Source organism: Berghia stephanieae, chromosome 3 (assembly GCF_034508935.2).
Source record: "Berghia stephanieae isolate SIO BIC M18660-M18661 chromosome 3, UCSD_Bste_1.3, whole genome shotgun sequence".
NCBI lineage: Eukaryota > Metazoa > Mollusca > Gastropoda > Nudibranchia > Aeolidiidae > Berghia > Berghia stephanieae.
Genome location: NC_088362.1, coordinates 89,923,352 through 89,940,485, shown reverse-complemented (window position 1 = coordinate 89,940,485; position 17,134 = coordinate 89,923,352). Strand labels below are relative to the sequence as shown.

General features: G+C 32.1%; 1 protein-coding gene across 1 annotated transcript in view; it reads right to left on the bottom strand.

The window, feature by feature from the left end:
• Positions 1-1,437: 1,437 nt before the first annotated feature.
• LOC144968789 (intermembrane lipid transfer protein VPS13D-like) overlaps positions 1,438-17,134 on the bottom strand; it is an 83,837-nt gene continuing 68,140 nt past the window's right edge. The window contains exons 72-86 of the mRNA XM_078907469.1: positions 16,386-16,607; positions 16,040-16,112; positions 14,962-15,473; positions 11,300-11,422; positions 10,706-10,855; positions 10,129-10,272; positions 9,548-9,684; positions 8,000-8,181; positions 6,777-6,850; positions 6,115-6,282; positions 5,532-5,738; positions 4,803-5,056; positions 3,412-3,578; positions 3,006-3,109; positions 1,438-2,097 (exon numbers count right to left, since the gene is read on the bottom strand). Coding sequence (XP_078763595.1) covers positions 2,005-2,097; positions 3,006-3,109; positions 3,412-3,578; positions 4,803-5,056; positions 5,532-5,738; positions 6,115-6,282; positions 6,777-6,850; positions 8,000-8,181; positions 9,548-9,684; positions 10,129-10,272; positions 10,706-10,855; positions 11,300-11,422; positions 14,962-15,473; positions 16,040-16,112; positions 16,386-16,607 — 2,610 coding nt within the window. The 3' untranslated portion in view covers positions 1,438-2,004. The remainder of the gene's footprint in view (positions 2,098-3,005; positions 3,110-3,411; positions 3,579-4,802; positions 5,057-5,531; positions 5,739-6,114; positions 6,283-6,776; positions 6,851-7,999; positions 8,182-9,547; positions 9,685-10,128; positions 10,273-10,705; positions 10,856-11,299; positions 11,423-14,961; positions 15,474-16,039; positions 16,113-16,385; positions 16,608-17,134) is intronic.

Genomic DNA, 17,134 nt, shown 5'->3' with positions numbered 1-17,134 from the left:
CACAATCGTAACAAATTGAAAAACGAAATGAATATGTTTATGTTGTGTATATCGCATGTGTGAAAGAAAGAGAGGAAGAGAGAGAGAGAGAGAGAGAGAGAGAGAGAGAGAGAGAGAGAGAGACAGAGAGAGATAGAGAGAGACAGAGAGAGAGAGAGAGAGAGAGAGAGAGAGAGAGAGAGAGAAAATAAGTAGGAGTGAAATATCTGTTCAATAGTAGTAGAAGAAGAAGAAGAAGAAGTAGTAGAAGTGGTGGTGATAGCAGCATTAGAGGTGGTAAAGGTGTAGCTGTAATAGCAATAGTAATAGTAGATGTACTAATAGTATCACAATTATTGATTATTTATACTGAGTCTGATTTTACAAAACAACCCCCAAATTCCAGTTGTTTGTTCTCCAGTAAAACCACCTGTCATGGTGGCTTTTACCTTTAGTGCATAGTCATAGTCCACATACTCAAAACGCAAAAGATAAGGCATATTCCATGAATACAATGGTTAAACAACTTAAACTTTGTCGTCTATAAAGTGTCTTATTGAAAAGAAACAAGATTATATTTTTGGAAAATTTACCATTTTTTACAGAGTGGGGACTATTTAGTCAATACATACTGTTTTGTTCTAATAAATTTGCATCGTATTATAAATATAAAACAATTATTTATTCAAGAACTTAGAAAACAATACCGATTATCTTAATCTTTTTCCAGATTTTAAATACTTTATACAGAGTTATTCCCCTGCAATAAAAACCAGCCATAGGTTAAAACAGGAAGCCATTTTGATTAAAGTACTGTTTGTAAAAAGGACAACCCTCTATCTATCACTAATTAGAAATCATGGTTTGAAAGACTGGAGGATTAAATAAAAGAACATGTTAATAAATATCAGCATTCAGAAATGCATCATATTAAAATCAAATCATTACCCAATCTAAGATATAATATATACACCATTCATATAACCGTGAATATGTTAATCCTTGTTAAACATGGAATAATAACTCATTGGATTACATCTGATTATATGCATAATAATAAATTGTCATCATAATAACATTGTTCATTCTTTGATAAAGCAACCTTTCACAGAGTGCGTGACAAGGTGTTCCATGGCAATAAAACAATCTTTTAGTTTTACAAGTGACGAAATAATCCCATCTCTTGATTTGATGGATACAAGAGATATCCAAAACAAAAAAAACAAAAAACAAAAAAAAACAAAAAACCCCCGATGATATCACTTTCAAGTTTTGAGAATAATGTCAGACCCCATAAAGAATTTTAATAAACATAAAAAATATCAATAGAATATTAATTGTTACCATTACAATGCAGACTTTTCAATTGCAACAATTCTTTCTCACTACAACCATTATTGTAAACGGCATCAATCATACAGATAATTATTCTGTCCCATAAGGTGTGCTTAAAACATATTGGGCTAATTCAAATATTCAAGATATCATGTCTCCTATACATATCCATATCTTCAAGCATTGGTAAACACGAAGCACAACCTTGTTTAAAATGAGCACGTATGCACATACCTGCACAATCGTATTCAGAGGTTCAAAATACAATGACTAGTCTTGGATTCTATACAGGATAACAACAAACAACCAGTATTGATAGTATGTACATTATGAATACTATTTTTTGGTGCTTTAATCAATATAACTATTAGAAGAATGGCATCAAATAGGTATATTTAAAATACAATTTAGTGATAAAATTAATAATAAAAAATCATCCTTGCCTTCATCGCCTTTAAATTGTTTAGAAATTATTAGAAATATACAAATGAAACCATTCAGCTGTAATGACATCTCCACATTCATATTCACTCCCAATCATCCTTTCCCAGTCTTTGCTGATTCACCTCTTTTCTTGAAATTTATTTTATTTCTATTAAAAGTATCTGTAAAGCAAGACAAACGGCTGACAGTTTTCAGAATTGTTGCCATTAATTATGATTCTTTCATTGGATTATCTTTCAATCAGACTCAGTTGTCTCCTTCATCAGAGGAACTGTCATTGTCCAAAGTTTGGGCTCGTTCATCAAACAAATTCTTTGCATATTTTATTTCTTGTGCAACCTATGGAAGAAAAAAATAAATTGTAGATGGAAAACACAGCAAAAATGACTTAGTTTAACACCTTTCTCAACGTATTTATATCGTTTCCAAAGAACTGCAAAAAAAAAGTAATCAAAAGAAAGTGCTGAGATCCAAAGTGATTTTTGTTTGTTGCTTTAGGTCTCTTCCAACACAATTGAGGTTATATGAGAGACCGCTGAAACAAAAAAACAAGCTATCTAACAAAAATAGTACAAATGTAAATCAAAATCATAACCTAAAGATATCATAAGCTAAATTATAAATAACCAAGAACAAACAGGCAGAAGATTTACAGAAAAAAAAAATATCCCCTGTCAAAAATACAATCACAAACCAAAGAAGCAGGATAGGCTAGTAAAGAGAAGAAGAAACGACATCACTATCGGATCGTACACCCATGTGAACATCATAGGTATATGATTCAAGGGTGATGCTCCCATCCAACCACCCGCTGAGATCCAAAGTGACAAAGTCTAATGATTTGATACAAAGTGACAAAGTCTAATGATTTGATACTACTCGTATAACTATTTAAGCAAAGATCTTAAACAATCTCTGTGTATTTGTGAAATGCAGATTGAAAATATCAGCTATATTTGTTCATATGTCATTCTGTGAAAAACACAAGCTAGAGAAATCGAGGATGGAAATGGATTATCAAATTTTCCCTAAGATCTTGTAAAATGCAATTCGTATGACAACATTGACTCTTAATCTTTCTCTTTCATGAAGAGAATGACTCTCATTTGTATAATGAAAGACAAAACCACAGTAACCAAACCTGGTGTTATGCCAAACCTTTCTTGGATTTGTTCTATGGAGTATAGATTACATTCAGAACCCCCCCCCCCCCCCCCACATTATAAATGGTTTTCATAAAATCCTACCTTTTTGGAAATGGACTGTTTTTCACAGCGCACCCGAGGCTTGTTGAGGCTAGACAAGTCATTGACATTGGTTCTCCTGGTCAATTCTACAAAGAATTTCCCGTCTGAAAAGAGGAACATGTTACAATTTTGTATCTTTACATTAAATTTGTTGCATCATTAAAGATTGATCAACTGCAAAGAAGGTGTTGAGTCATCCGTGGTAGTCAGTACATACAACAGTGCATCAGAATATTGCAGGTCAAAAAAGTGAATAATAATGGGCTATTATACAAGTAAATAACACCCCAGCTTATGTCAGAAATAAAATGACATTTTTGCACACTTTCAAATGGAGGTAGCAATTTCACAGCTGAATATATTGTAAAACAAAAACAAACACACACACAAAAAAAACCCAACAAACCTGCAGTAATGCTACAACATTCCAAGATGGAAGCATGATCAATCTGCAGCACGATATTGTCTTGAGAAGCATTGCGTTGGTTGACAAAATACACCCTGCGACTGCTGATCAAGGCATAGATGTTGCCTTCCCCACTAGAATAGTCCAACTGTTCCATAGCTACCAGGCTGGATAGAGGACCAAAGGAGGAATTATTGAACATACATTTGAATACAATATCAATAATTCTCAAAAAGCAAAGGACAAAAGTAATCTTTAAAACTAATTCGAAAATAATAAAAATAATTATTTTTAAATGTCATCATAACAGTATGGCTTCTTTTCTTGTTAATTTTCTATGTCTGTGACATCTCATCCCATGTGTCCCATTTACAACATAGTCTATTTTCAGAAAATTGGAATTGGCAATTGAGAAATTAAGAGATTGAAATAAATGATTGGTTTCCTTGAGAACTTTTATTAACAATGTCTTCTCTTTTTCCTCGTTGCCAACATAAAGGTTCTTCACGATGTCATCAACGTTTTTAAAAATTGAGCATAGGCTCTTGCAATTCGATTTTTAAAAAGATGATATTGATAAAATAGTCTTGATTGATAATTAATTGATTTTATCATATACTACTTTTTTTTAAATTTCTGGAATATGTAACGATATACAGGATAGAGTACAGACTCCTGCAACAGAATATAGAATGACTGTTGAGTCTAAAGGATTAGCAAATAAATCAAAAAGATGTTTGTTTGATTGATTTAATAGGTTTAACAGCATTTGCAACACATTTGGGTCATTTACCCGCCAGGAAAAATAAGACAATAGAGTTAGATAAAAGGGAGAACCGGATTAGATGATAGAAGAAATGCATCCCTAGTCTGAGGAAACAATCATAGCCTTACCTGAACATTTTTAGAAATGAAAATACATTTGTATTATCTTAATAATACATATCTAGCACATACCTAGTATAGATGAGTACATGAACATAAGACATCTCATAGATGAGATTTACAAGGAAAAATAGTCATCTCTCACAAAAGAAAAATGCATAACAGTTGACATTCTCCAATGACATCCCTTAACCCAGAATATTATATTGCCCTTTGTGCACAAGAGTAAGTAAATCTTGATAGCAAATCACCCTAAACGTTTTGTCCTTTTATGTCCTCAACTGCGGGAGGAAATGGCCACTGCCATTTTGTTTCAGATTTGGCAAAGAAAAAAAAATTAAATTAAACAAAAATATAATACAGGCAAATCTTATCCCAGTAAAGGCAATTACAGACGGTGTTATGTTGTCCAGCCGTATAAACTCTGTAGTTATGTTGAACTGCAACATTTAAGTTTATTTCACTAGAAGCTTAAAAAAAATCAAAAAGACTTAATAATTACTGACCATTCTGAAAAGTCATCACTGTTGAGTTTGTGAAGTCTTGTCTGAGCATCAGCCTGAGAAAGAGAATAGATGGGCAGGAGACCACCAGGACCTTGTGTACATCTGGAGTGTCTCTCACGTTTGGGACCTCTCTGGGAAGTCCTAGTGCTGCTGTCTCTCAAGGCATTGGCTAGACCCGAAGTGAGATCCAAAACCCCTGACACCGGCTTGGTGACAGTCCCTATCACACCTTTGCCAACACCTTTGATCAGGCCCTGAATGAAAATTTACAAAAGATAAAGATTAAACTTGCATTGCTCAAAATAAAATAAAAATAGTTTTGACTAATGATAGTTGGTGAATTTGAAAGATTTGCTGTTCCTCTAGCATCAAATCAAGATTTTTACCAACTGTTTGATCAGTTTTCAGATTAAGCAGACATATTCTGTCACTCCAGAGTGATGTATCTGACTCATTTCACACGTCAGCACCTGTCACTAAAACTCATCTCCATTATCATTGAAACTTTTCATAATACACTTTCTATAGCGTATGCCAATTCTATCTCTTTTTTCTCTCTCCCATCATATGTAAATTCTCAAACATTTACTCATTTTGGACAAATTTGTTAATAAAAAAGGCAATCTCATATGACATAACTTTGTCAAAGGTTTGAAATTGATATCAATAAATGAATACTCGTATTATTAAATGTAAAAACAAAACAATAATAAAAAGTCAGAGGCTTACACCAATTCCTTCATTTTGGGCCCCAGCTATACTCTGTGTGACGAGTGACGTCACACCTCCCAGCAGGCCATGGGAGAGACCCTTGAAACCTGCCATCACATGTTCACTGCTGCTGCCAGACGTTGTGGAACGGAGGGCCTCTCGTGTTTGGTTGTGGCCCTCATCCAAGCTCACAGTACTGATTCCATCTGACAATGAGCTCACAACCTGGTAAAGAGAAAAAAAAAAAACATAAACAAATCGACCAAACGCAATTATGGCTATTAACAAAAACAATATACAGCTAATTGGAATAAAAACAGTATGTGTGAATTGGAAATGAAAAATAATTGAAGGTGGATATGCAAACTTCTATGGGAATTTTTCAGTGACAAACAAACATCTGACTAATTTTCAGCTTTAGTCCAGATAAATAGAAAACTATTCACTCTCCTATCAAAATTAAATTGAAGCAAAAGAAGAAGAAAAAGATGAGGAGGAAGAAGATAAATGTTACTAGATATATGTTACTGGGGCATTAATAAAACCTCTAAAAATACAAAAGAAACAAAACAATGTGAGACAAACTAACTATTCAAAATACCTTAGCAGTCGTATTGGAAAAACCGTGTGTCACATTCTTCAACAAGCCACTGATATTTCCATCCTTGACAAAGCCCGTGATTCCCTCGGTGATGTCCAAGAACAGACCTAGAGGGTTGCCAAGAAAGTCTACAGAGCCTAAAATCTTGGCTGCCTGACCCCTCAGTTCCTGGAAGGAGGGTAGTAATGGTTAGAATGAGTCAGGTGAGTAAGGTAGAATCAACAAAGATTAAAAACCACAAAAACCAAAGCCAAATGGGAAAACATAATTTATCACAATGTTAAATTAAAGTATAAGTATTGCAAAAATTGTCAAGCCTGTTGATTATTTATCAATTTGTTCTTACTGTGTAATGAAGGGTGAGCTATTCTTCGCAAAAATATGCTACAATCTTGTCAATAAAAAGTAAAAAGGGAATTCATATTTTCAAATGATATGGATGAGCTTTAATTCAAATTCAATATAGACATTGCTAACACAAGTCGAAATAAAATAATATATTTTTTTTTACATTAAACATTTGATTTCTGCTAATGAAACCAACCTCGCTGGAATACTTAGATAAAAAAGGGAAATTAAAAAACAAAACAAACCTAGCAAGAATCATTTATGATGAATTGGTGAAATAATTTCAATAAAATAGATATGGATGGAATTCTTACGTCAGTAAAATGATTCCTGATCTCATTGAGTAAAAATGGGCCTGTCTCAAAAACGTGATATTGCTCAAATGAATCTGTGAAATGTGAAAAAAAAAACAAAAACTTAAATATCAATCATGCAATATTATAATAATATGCGAGGATAAAGATGGTGTAAAAAATATTATTGTCTTTTCTTTTCATTATTTTCCAAAAAATATTTTATATCAATTTTAAAATGTAGTTTTGGATAATGAATTTAAAATGTTGGTTGTGTTAAGCAAAATCAATTACCCATGCCATGCTACTGATTCTCAGAGATATTGGAAGAATTTCAAACTTAATTGTCAGGGCATTTATCTTTTATTTTTCAGAGCGTAAACTATCTTGGAATTTTTGCCCTTATCTGGCCCAGCCTCCTAAGATTGTAAAGATTTAAAGGTCGATACATTTGTACAAAGGGCTTTCTCCTCTGAAAAATAAGAGGTTTTATTTCTTCTTTTTCTTTTAACCTTGATTAACGTTGCTTTGTATAAAAATGATAATAATAATAATAATAATAATAATAATAATAATAATAATAATAATAATAATAATAATAATAATAATTAATTAATTATTATTATTATTATTATTATTATTATTACTATTATTATTCCTAAAATTATTATTATTATTATTATTATTATTATTATTATTATTATTATTATTATTATATTATTATATTATTATTATTATCATTATTATTATTATTATTATTATTATTATTATTATTATATTATTATTATTATTATTGCTATTTCTATTATTTTATTCTTTCATTTATATATTTATTTTATTTTATCTATTTAATTAACTTTATTTCATTAGTTAAAATTTGTTTTAAATTTCTTTATTTAAAAAATATATGTTTTTTTTTTTTGCTATAAACTATTACTAAAAGAATGTTATCCCTTTTTTTTATTATAATTGTTAGAATAATTTGTTCAGAAATGACTACTGGCCATTATCCTAAAATGAACACTTGATGAGGATGATGTATTTTATCATTTGCCTTTAATTTCCCTTCATTTTTTTATTGTGTCAATATATTCCTCATGCAGTGTAGCTAGCCTTAGTTGAATTATCTAGATAAGTGAACTTACAAAACCAGTGCCAAATAGCTGAGAGAATCTTAGAGCTGTACGTTTTTAATGCGCTTTAATTAAATTAACAACATATGATAAGGACAAAATAGTACATACGCATGTCAATGTTGGCTTGTTCAAATGCCAGTAGTCGTACAGACAAAGCATTCTTGATAGCCTTGAGGTCAGGGGTCAACTTGTTGGATGTAATCATGCTCAAGGTCACTTGACTGACACTTAGTTTGACCGTTCCAAAATAGTAACGTTTTCCCTGGGTTGATGTTACAGCTGATAGTGCTCTAAATGAATGGACATATTTTTTTTAAAAAACGAGATTATCACATTTATTGTAAGATTAAGTAAGACTTAAGAACATGACAAAAAAAACCCATCTTTCACCAGCAAATCCAAAACAATGTAAACGTTTTCAACGATTGATAATTTGTGCATTTTCAATGCAGTAGAGTCAAGTCTACTGTTATCTCTGAATCCATTATCACTTTGACAAAATATCTTATAATTTCAATAGTTAAATTTGTGACACATAAAACAGTTATCCAGTTAGTATTAACGCACAGTTTTCCTATGATGTACTCAGATGTTAACTTAACTCAGCAATCTAAGCAGCCCTTTAAAGCCAAAACTAAAAAGAGCCTCATCCCTTGGTTATTAAAGGAATTTCCTTAGTTCAGAAGGTCTATCAGAATTCTATGCTTTCCAAACTATTATTTGGTTAATCAATCAGAATGAATATCATCAACATCACCATTGCTTATCCTGACAAGACGTAATGATATAATATAATATACTTATATAATGCCCATTAATCCACAGACAAGTGCCATATGGTGCTTAACAATCACTAAGACTATATAAACTATCATACACACTAGCATGCATGCACACATACACCTGCACTTAAACCCATATACAGAAACTTCTCATACACATACGTAAACTCTTTACATAGACATTACTATACCATTTATCCTAATTTAAAACATATAATTAATTATCAAAATGAGCTCTTCTTAATATTCCAGTTTTCAATTTCTTTTTAAACGTAACTAAATTTTCACTGTTTTTGGTATTGTATGAAAGGGAATTCCACAACCTAGTTGCCGTTACCCTGAAGGATTTGTCATGAAAAAATACCCTTTCCCCCCATCTCTCTGGATTCTACAAAAAGTATTACTGCTTTAACTCTTTTAGTTGTTGGCTGATGAAAGCTATGGTTTTGTGGTATGACACTTGTGTTTGGATCTGTTCGTCCCTGGTCCAAGTCCTGCTACGTGGAGCACAAAGTTGAGTCCTAAGAAAAGATTCTTCACTCACTTTCTCTCAATGTACTCAGGTGTAAAACAAGTATCAGGCTGTTTACGTTTCTGTTCGGATACATATGTAACATATATCTTTGGGCACATTTTTCATACAAGCTCAAGAATTTAAAAACATTTTTTGCTGCGTGCAGTCAGAATCCTTGTTCCCCCATCCTCTTTATACTCAGCAGTGACTGAGTGACTGGGTCTAAAATAAATCTGATGGCGTGCAATTTGAATTAAACAATTGTAAATTTTCAGCAAATAAACTCTGGTTCCGTGGCCTCATGGCATTAAAAGATTATTTACATTGATAAAATATGTTGGCAGCTCCATTTATCCTTACCGATGAGCATCATAAGTCTGATCCAGACATTCTGATGTGAGGTCATCCTCCTTGCCCACCCCAGCCATTTGCGCTAATTTCCACAAGAGTTGTTCCTCTAGGTTGATTGTGGTTCTTTTGGTGGAGATGAACAAGTGCTAACATTGAGGAAATAAAAAAAAGACACAAGAGATAAGCATTTATGATAAAGATTTCTGATATTTAATTATGTAACGAGAATAAGTGCCACATATCAAGTTACTAAATAAATCAGTCTTGACTCAATATGAGAATCCAACTTGGACTAAGAACAAGTAAGGGTTAATCATTGAGTGTTACTTTATAGCTTATTATTACTCCATTTTAGACCACAAAAACATTTTTGAACTTACAAATATATCTATATCTCGTGGTAACAAAAGAACAAAGTGCTGGTATTTAGATTGTTAAGCATTACTTTCATTAGATAATGTGACTCATGACGAATAACGAACTTTTCCTCATTGCTATTTTTCTATATTTCCAATATATTAATGTTGCCACATGGGAATTAAAGCAATGAAAACAGAAAAAAGAAGCATTGCAATATTTATCTATCATACCTTGAAAATTTCTGCCTTCCATTCACCACTTGGTACCTTGTGTGCTGAGATACTCAAGGCAGGCATATTATCTGGGAGGTCTCGTCTAGCCACAGGAGTGTACAACACCACGGGGGTCTGGGCTCCTAATATTTGGTTGTCAGCCTGGCAAGGATTAAGCAACAGTGTATCTAAATGTATAAAACAATTATTGTCCTGTATCAAATTTACCTTTTTAGTCAAAACTTTTGGAGAAGGAAGTACTGACACAATTATCATCTCATCTTAAGAAAAGCAGTTTGGAACAACCTTTCCAGTCAGCCAACAAACAGCAACACAGTACTGAAATGGCACTTCTTAAAAATTTTTAGTGACTTGTTATGTAATGTCGATTCTAACAATATCAATGTGTTAAGCCTTTTAGATCTTTCAGCTGCTCTTGACGCCATTGACCATGACATTTTGTTAAAAAGACTAGAAAATATGTTTGACATAACCCCAAATAAACAGACAAACAACAAATCATAAGAAAAAAACAAACAACAACAACAACAAAAAAAAACTATTAAAAACAAAAAAAAAGGAACAAAAGAAGTACCTGAATGCATGCAACGCTGGCATCCAATGATATGGATCCTGGCTTGACCATGACTTCTACACTGATATTTTTCAAAGTCACGTAGAGAAGCTCCTCGGCCTGGTTGTTGACCACAGACACTCCCACGCCTTTTTTCAAGGCTACAGAGAACTAGTAAATTCAAAAACAAAGCGGAATTTCTTATTTCCTATTTTCTATCAAAACATGTCAAGTAATTTAAGTCTTTGTTGGATAGATAATGATGAATGTGAAATGGCTTTGTATATAAATTTATAAAGAATGGCATAAATGAATGAATTTTAAACTTAAATTAAACAAGAAATATCAAATACATATGGAAATAGCTTATTGCATGCTTTTAAAAAAATCTTGCAACTTATTGGGGGTGGGATGGCTGATTAGATAAGGCATAACATTTACACAATGAGGACCTGGTTCAAGCTCCACACATCTCGTTTTTTCATTGAGCAAGGATAGTCCTTATTGCTCACGTTGCAATACTGTACTGTAGCTAACACTCAGATTATCTTAGCATTTTTTCGAAATAGACCATAAAGACGAATTTCCCCCGAGACACAAATTAAGGGAATTTACCTCTACGGAATATTGGCTGTTTGATTCCTTCTTGTTCTTCTTTTCCACCAAATGGCTCTTGAGTTCATCATAGACCTCCCATTCTTGAATGTCCTTCTCTGTGGTCATCCTCTTTACCACTTGCTGTTGTCATTGTAGTTGCCATCATTATCATTATTGAATATAGTGGGGATATGGAGAAATGGAAATAATCTCATGAATTTGATTGTGTGGCAAAAATACAGTTCATAATGATGGAATCCATGATGATGATGATGATAAATACCGTAGTTAATGGAAATGATGATTTAGATAGAGATGAATAACGTGTGAAGATTATTGCATTCTGTGTAATTCAGATGAATATGGGCAATTGGTAAGTAGCCAAGTTTCAATACAACTAAAATTAGACTTAGTTACATTATGAAGTATTCACTAACTGTATTGAAATTAATGCTTTGAACAAAATTACAAAACAAAACAAAACAAAAAACTATAGACTAACCAACAGAAATATCATATGGTGGAATGTATAAAAATGCTAAATGATTTTGAATATAAGATTCACTTAACATGACAATCTAAAGAAGCCAACCTTTTTTTCTGAGCAAACCGGTCATATTTTTAAGGGGCATGCAAAAAAAAAAAAATTAAAACAAATCTTTGAAAAAAAAACAAAACAACGTTTCTATTAACTTTATCCATTGCCATTTGTTACATGCTATTTGTTATATACATGCTATGTTTTGATATGAGGACATATACTACAAACGTTTAAATTGCTGAAACATATCACAAGGACATATTATGATGAATCAGTGCATACACATTTTGAGTTGGTGTCAACTCAATTACCTGATATTGTGAGTTTGTTAAAATGCCCTAGCGAGGGCCAACAAAATAAAGAAGATCTTAATGAAACGTGATCTACTGTGTCATAACAAGCACAGGTACATATTCGTAAATAAATCATCAGAATGCCTTGTCTCAACTAAAGATGTGGGACTAAATTCCAAGAGTTACTTATTAGTAATAACAGGCAAAATGTTTGCAAGGCTGCACTAAACTATTTCCGAAAGCGAATACACAAATAAATGTCAGTCAAAGTATCAAAATGACACACAATTAATCCACATAATAATGATAATTATTTAAGAATAAGGGGGGGGGGGGGCATGCAAGAACCTTTATAAGTTAAGACAATATAAATGAATAATCCAAAGCATTACAGTGTTAATGAAACATAAGAGAAGTGATACGCTGAAATTTTTAGTAACAAGAATATCTTAATATAACAGATCATTGTTACAATGAGGAATGTGTTATAAAGAGACAATTTACCTAATTTGAGAAAAGGATTGCACATAACTCCAGAAAATGATGCGCCACCAATCTACTCAATCTCATTAAAAGGTACTTAAAGCACCTCTCCGAAAAAGGTAATAAATAAATAAACAAATAAATGAATTAACCTTAAACACTCTCCATAGCAGTCTAGTCTATAATCTAGAGGAATGGCACATGATTGATCCACAGGCAAAAATTACAACAATTCAAACATACACAACACAATACGCATCATACAGAGCTGCCAACCAATGAATAACTAAGATATCAACATTAATACACATCTGGCACAGGACGACTGAACAATAATTTCTATCATAAATATTTGACCTTAATAATGGTTCCATGGTTAAAGCATAAAAAAAAATTGATGTCAGGTAAATTGTTATCATGATTGTCAAAATGGATATAAGGTAAAAGTATGTTATCAAAAGATATGATGTGATGGTGGACTTACAATTTTTTTTAATAAGATGATTAATGTTTAATAGATTCGAATTGAGATGTCATAATAGTGCCTTCAATTTTTGGTAGAAATAAAATAAATTAAAGAAAACAAACAAAATTCAAAATCCCCCCCCCAAAAAAAAAAACAAAAAAAAAAAAAACAAGCCCCATAATATGGTTCCTGAATATGAAAAAAATTAACAAATATTCTTTGTCACTGTATTTTGCAAAAATAATTTTCTTCTTTCTCAAAATAATTAGCGAAACAAAATATTACTTTCAGTACAGAGTTTAAAGATCACTCCAACTAGCATTGTTCTTGTTCCTATAGCAACAAGTAAGTTGTTATATACGCAATTTTCATTAGGCAAGAATGAGTAAAGGTGATTATCATAATTAGAGGTAGAAACATTAAAAATAACAAATCATGACTGTTTGTTTTTGTTGTTGTCTTTTTTGACTGAAGTTAATATCCATCAAATGGTTATCTGACAGAGAATTGATCTTTCATACAAAATTGTTATTTAGCCTTAGTTTGTATTTGTTACCTTATGAATCGTTCAGGTCAAAAGAAAATTATAAACAAACAATATTTTTTCAAAGAATAATAAAGAGTAGGACAGAAGAAAGCAAATGTTTTATCAATTTTAAACTTATGTTTTCTTACATATTTATTGTAAGGGTGCACGAACCGTGTGATTCTAGTTTAAGACAATGTGCCAAACATTAAAAGTGATGATGAAATGTAATGTCTGATTTTAGGCATTTAACAAAATCAACTTTTCAAAAACAAATATGAAAAATGAAACTGTTCTAATTGGCAGCTCTACAGATCCTATTTGGGGGTTTTGATATCCATTCTACCTTCCAAATTCACTGACCTTTTGTAGTAATAACATTGAAACTTTTAAATTGTCATCAATCAACGTCTGAAAAGTGGATATTTGTGAATATATGTGAAAGGTGAAGAGTATAAGTGGGTCGGTACATACAAAAATATCCCGGTTTTAGAATATGAAAAAAATTTAGTTATAATAGTATAATGTGTTTGCTACACGTGAAAGGGAAAAAAAGGAAATATTGATTATTCTGCAAACCAAGAAAAGCTCACTGATTAAAAAAAAAGCATTATAGTAAAAGTAGCCAGGTAATGTAATAAATACATTGACATAAAAGAGAAACTTATGTTGATGATAGCAAGTAAATGGGGAGAAAAAAATCAAAAACAAACAAATAAAAAACAAACAAAAAAACAACGAAAAAAATAAATCCAACAAAAACTACAAAAAGAGCAACAATTAGAGCTACAATGAGGACATGAGCATGCGATAATAAACAGCACAGCATTGAACTTTATAGAAAAAAAAAAACAACCTTATTCATCGCAACATATTTGATAATTGCGTTTTTAAAAAAAGGAAAAGAAGAAAAGAATAATTCTCCTTTGAATTATTGCAGTTTTGAGTATATGATTTTGTTACACATCCAACTGTACTCATAAATATCATTTGTGAATCATAACCATAATGCTCACCTAAAATCTAGGTAGCATCTATTTACTTTAAGAAATGTGTATGCAGATAATGGTTTCCATAAATGTCATCTCAATGAATAGTAGGTTTGATATTCTAAAAAGATAAAAAAATAATGACAAAAAAATAAAGCCCCAAACAGGTCAATTCAAGATTTTTAGGGAGCTAATAGTCTTGTATATCTTATGAACTTCCTTTAGCATGCCTTTAATATGTTGAAAAGAAAATTTGAATAATAAGAAATGCTGTTTTACCATTCAAATTTATATTTAAGACTATTTTCATTTTGCTAATATACCACATGCTCATAGCCTTCACTGTAGAATTTGGGCAGATCCCTACAAATTTACGACTTACCCGCTCCATAATATCAACCAACTCAAGCACTCTAACTGGACCGTCCATAATAACTCGCACGGAAATACAGCCAGATCCAGGATGAAGCTTTTGTCTGGAGATCATCATGTGTACTGGCAGGTTGTTGCTTATAGAGGACGATGGACCTGGGCCAGTTCCACTTTGGATGACAGGTGGTTGTAAGGATGATGAAGAAATGTTAGACAGTGCCCCAGAAGATGATGGCCCTGTCCTTGTGGGAGCATTTTCACCATGTCGCTCAAAGGGCATCACTTTTGGATATCGAGGTACAGTGTCAGTTGGTGATGAAAATCTTTGTTGGTGAGAAGAGACAATTTCACTACTTGCATGTGGTTGTGGGTGTTGTTGTTGTTGTTGTTGTTGTTGTTGTTGTAGGTGCTGCTGCAGGTATAATTGTTGCCTCTGCAGTTGTTGGAAGGCAAGTGATGCATGAGGCTGTGTATCATGAGACTCCTTATAATTTGGTCCTGGACCTAAAACTGCTTTTGCTCCTGTAATGTAAAAACAGATTGCCTTATAGACTGTAAAATTGTTATCCGGTACACAAATGAGAGAAAAGAAGAAACTTCAGGAAGCATCATTAGATCATATTCAAATGTGCTAAAATAATATAACAGCAAGTTGAAACTTCAGAAAGGAAATATAAGGAAAAAAATAATCTTATGAATATAAAAATCATCAAAAGAAATTTTTTTAAGCGAATCAATTTTTTTTACAAGACTTTAAAAAATTAAAAAAAAAAAAAAGAAAAAAAGAAAGATCAATATCTGAAATAAATATGATAATTTAGACAACCTGTTTTTTACTTTTCATTTTGATACTTAGTTGACAAATTAATCAAGTAAAAATGAAAATATTTATTTCAGGAAATTTAAAAACCCTTCAATATTCATTACATCTATACCCCCACTCTTCCAAATTAAAAAAACAAAACAAAAAAAAAACAACCAATATTCCCAGCTTTTACAGTACCCTTGTATCTAAAAATAAATAGAGTCTCAAGTGCCATTTGCAATCCTTTGATTATAGAAATAAAATTAAAATTGCCTTAGCTTACCATCAAAAAGCCCCTTGGTACCTCCAACTGCTTGGATACACATGTTGCCTGCCTCACAACACAATAGGCCTTGCTGTAGTCATTGATAAAAAAAAAAGAAAAATTGAGTTATTAATCCACTTAATTCTGCAGTAACAAAGAATTTCAAAAAACAACATAGACAAACATAATTAATTTATCCCCTTAATTTCATATTAACAGAACCTGGCCCAAAAATTAAATGAATATCCGAGTGACTGACTAGTAAATTAGTTCAAATTAAATTGAACCATTCTTTTCTAACAGTAATGAGTGAAAATATTTTCTACTTGAACTACCTAGAGTATGCAGTCACTAAAATGCCTACCTCTGTGAACTTCCAAGTCTGCGTAGATCTTCTCAATTTGTCTGGTTTCCGTAAAATGAGCGGGACAAGTTTGCCAGGCCGAGGAGCCAGATCCTCCATGTCGAGCACCAGTCCGAGGTGACTATTGTACGATTTCTTGGGATCTCGGGGTGATGTGGATCCTTCATGTTCCAGCATGCCTGACCCTGTCATCCTCCACAACTGGTTACGCTTGCCTTTCTCCTTTGTGCGAAATCAAACAAAACTTATTTAATTCATTTCAAATTTACAGCAATTCATTCAACAAATGAGACAAACAAACAGCCTTTCACTTTATTATTCAGACCCTTTTTTAAACAAGACAAAACTGCTTAAAGCATAACTTCTTAAGATTTTAATATCTATCTCTGTTGTGATGAATCAATATGATAGCTGATATGATTTCTCAAGTATTTGAGTGGTTCACAAAGTTTGCAACAGCACAATTGACACATTCTTATATGCATGTCAGTAGATTTACTCATAACATTACTGCTGCTGTTTACTCACTTGAAAGTTAGAACAAGCAACACACTTAGTTCTGCAGCAGAAAATCATATTCTGGTCATTTTTTAACGATTTCATTTTTATAACTACAGTCCATTCTGGATAATCGTAACACCTTGGGATCAGCAAAAATGTTGCGATTAACCGAAGTTGAGTTTCCTTCTGCAATTGGAAACATTTTACACATATATATGTTAAACTCAAACAAGTAGTTATAAACAAAG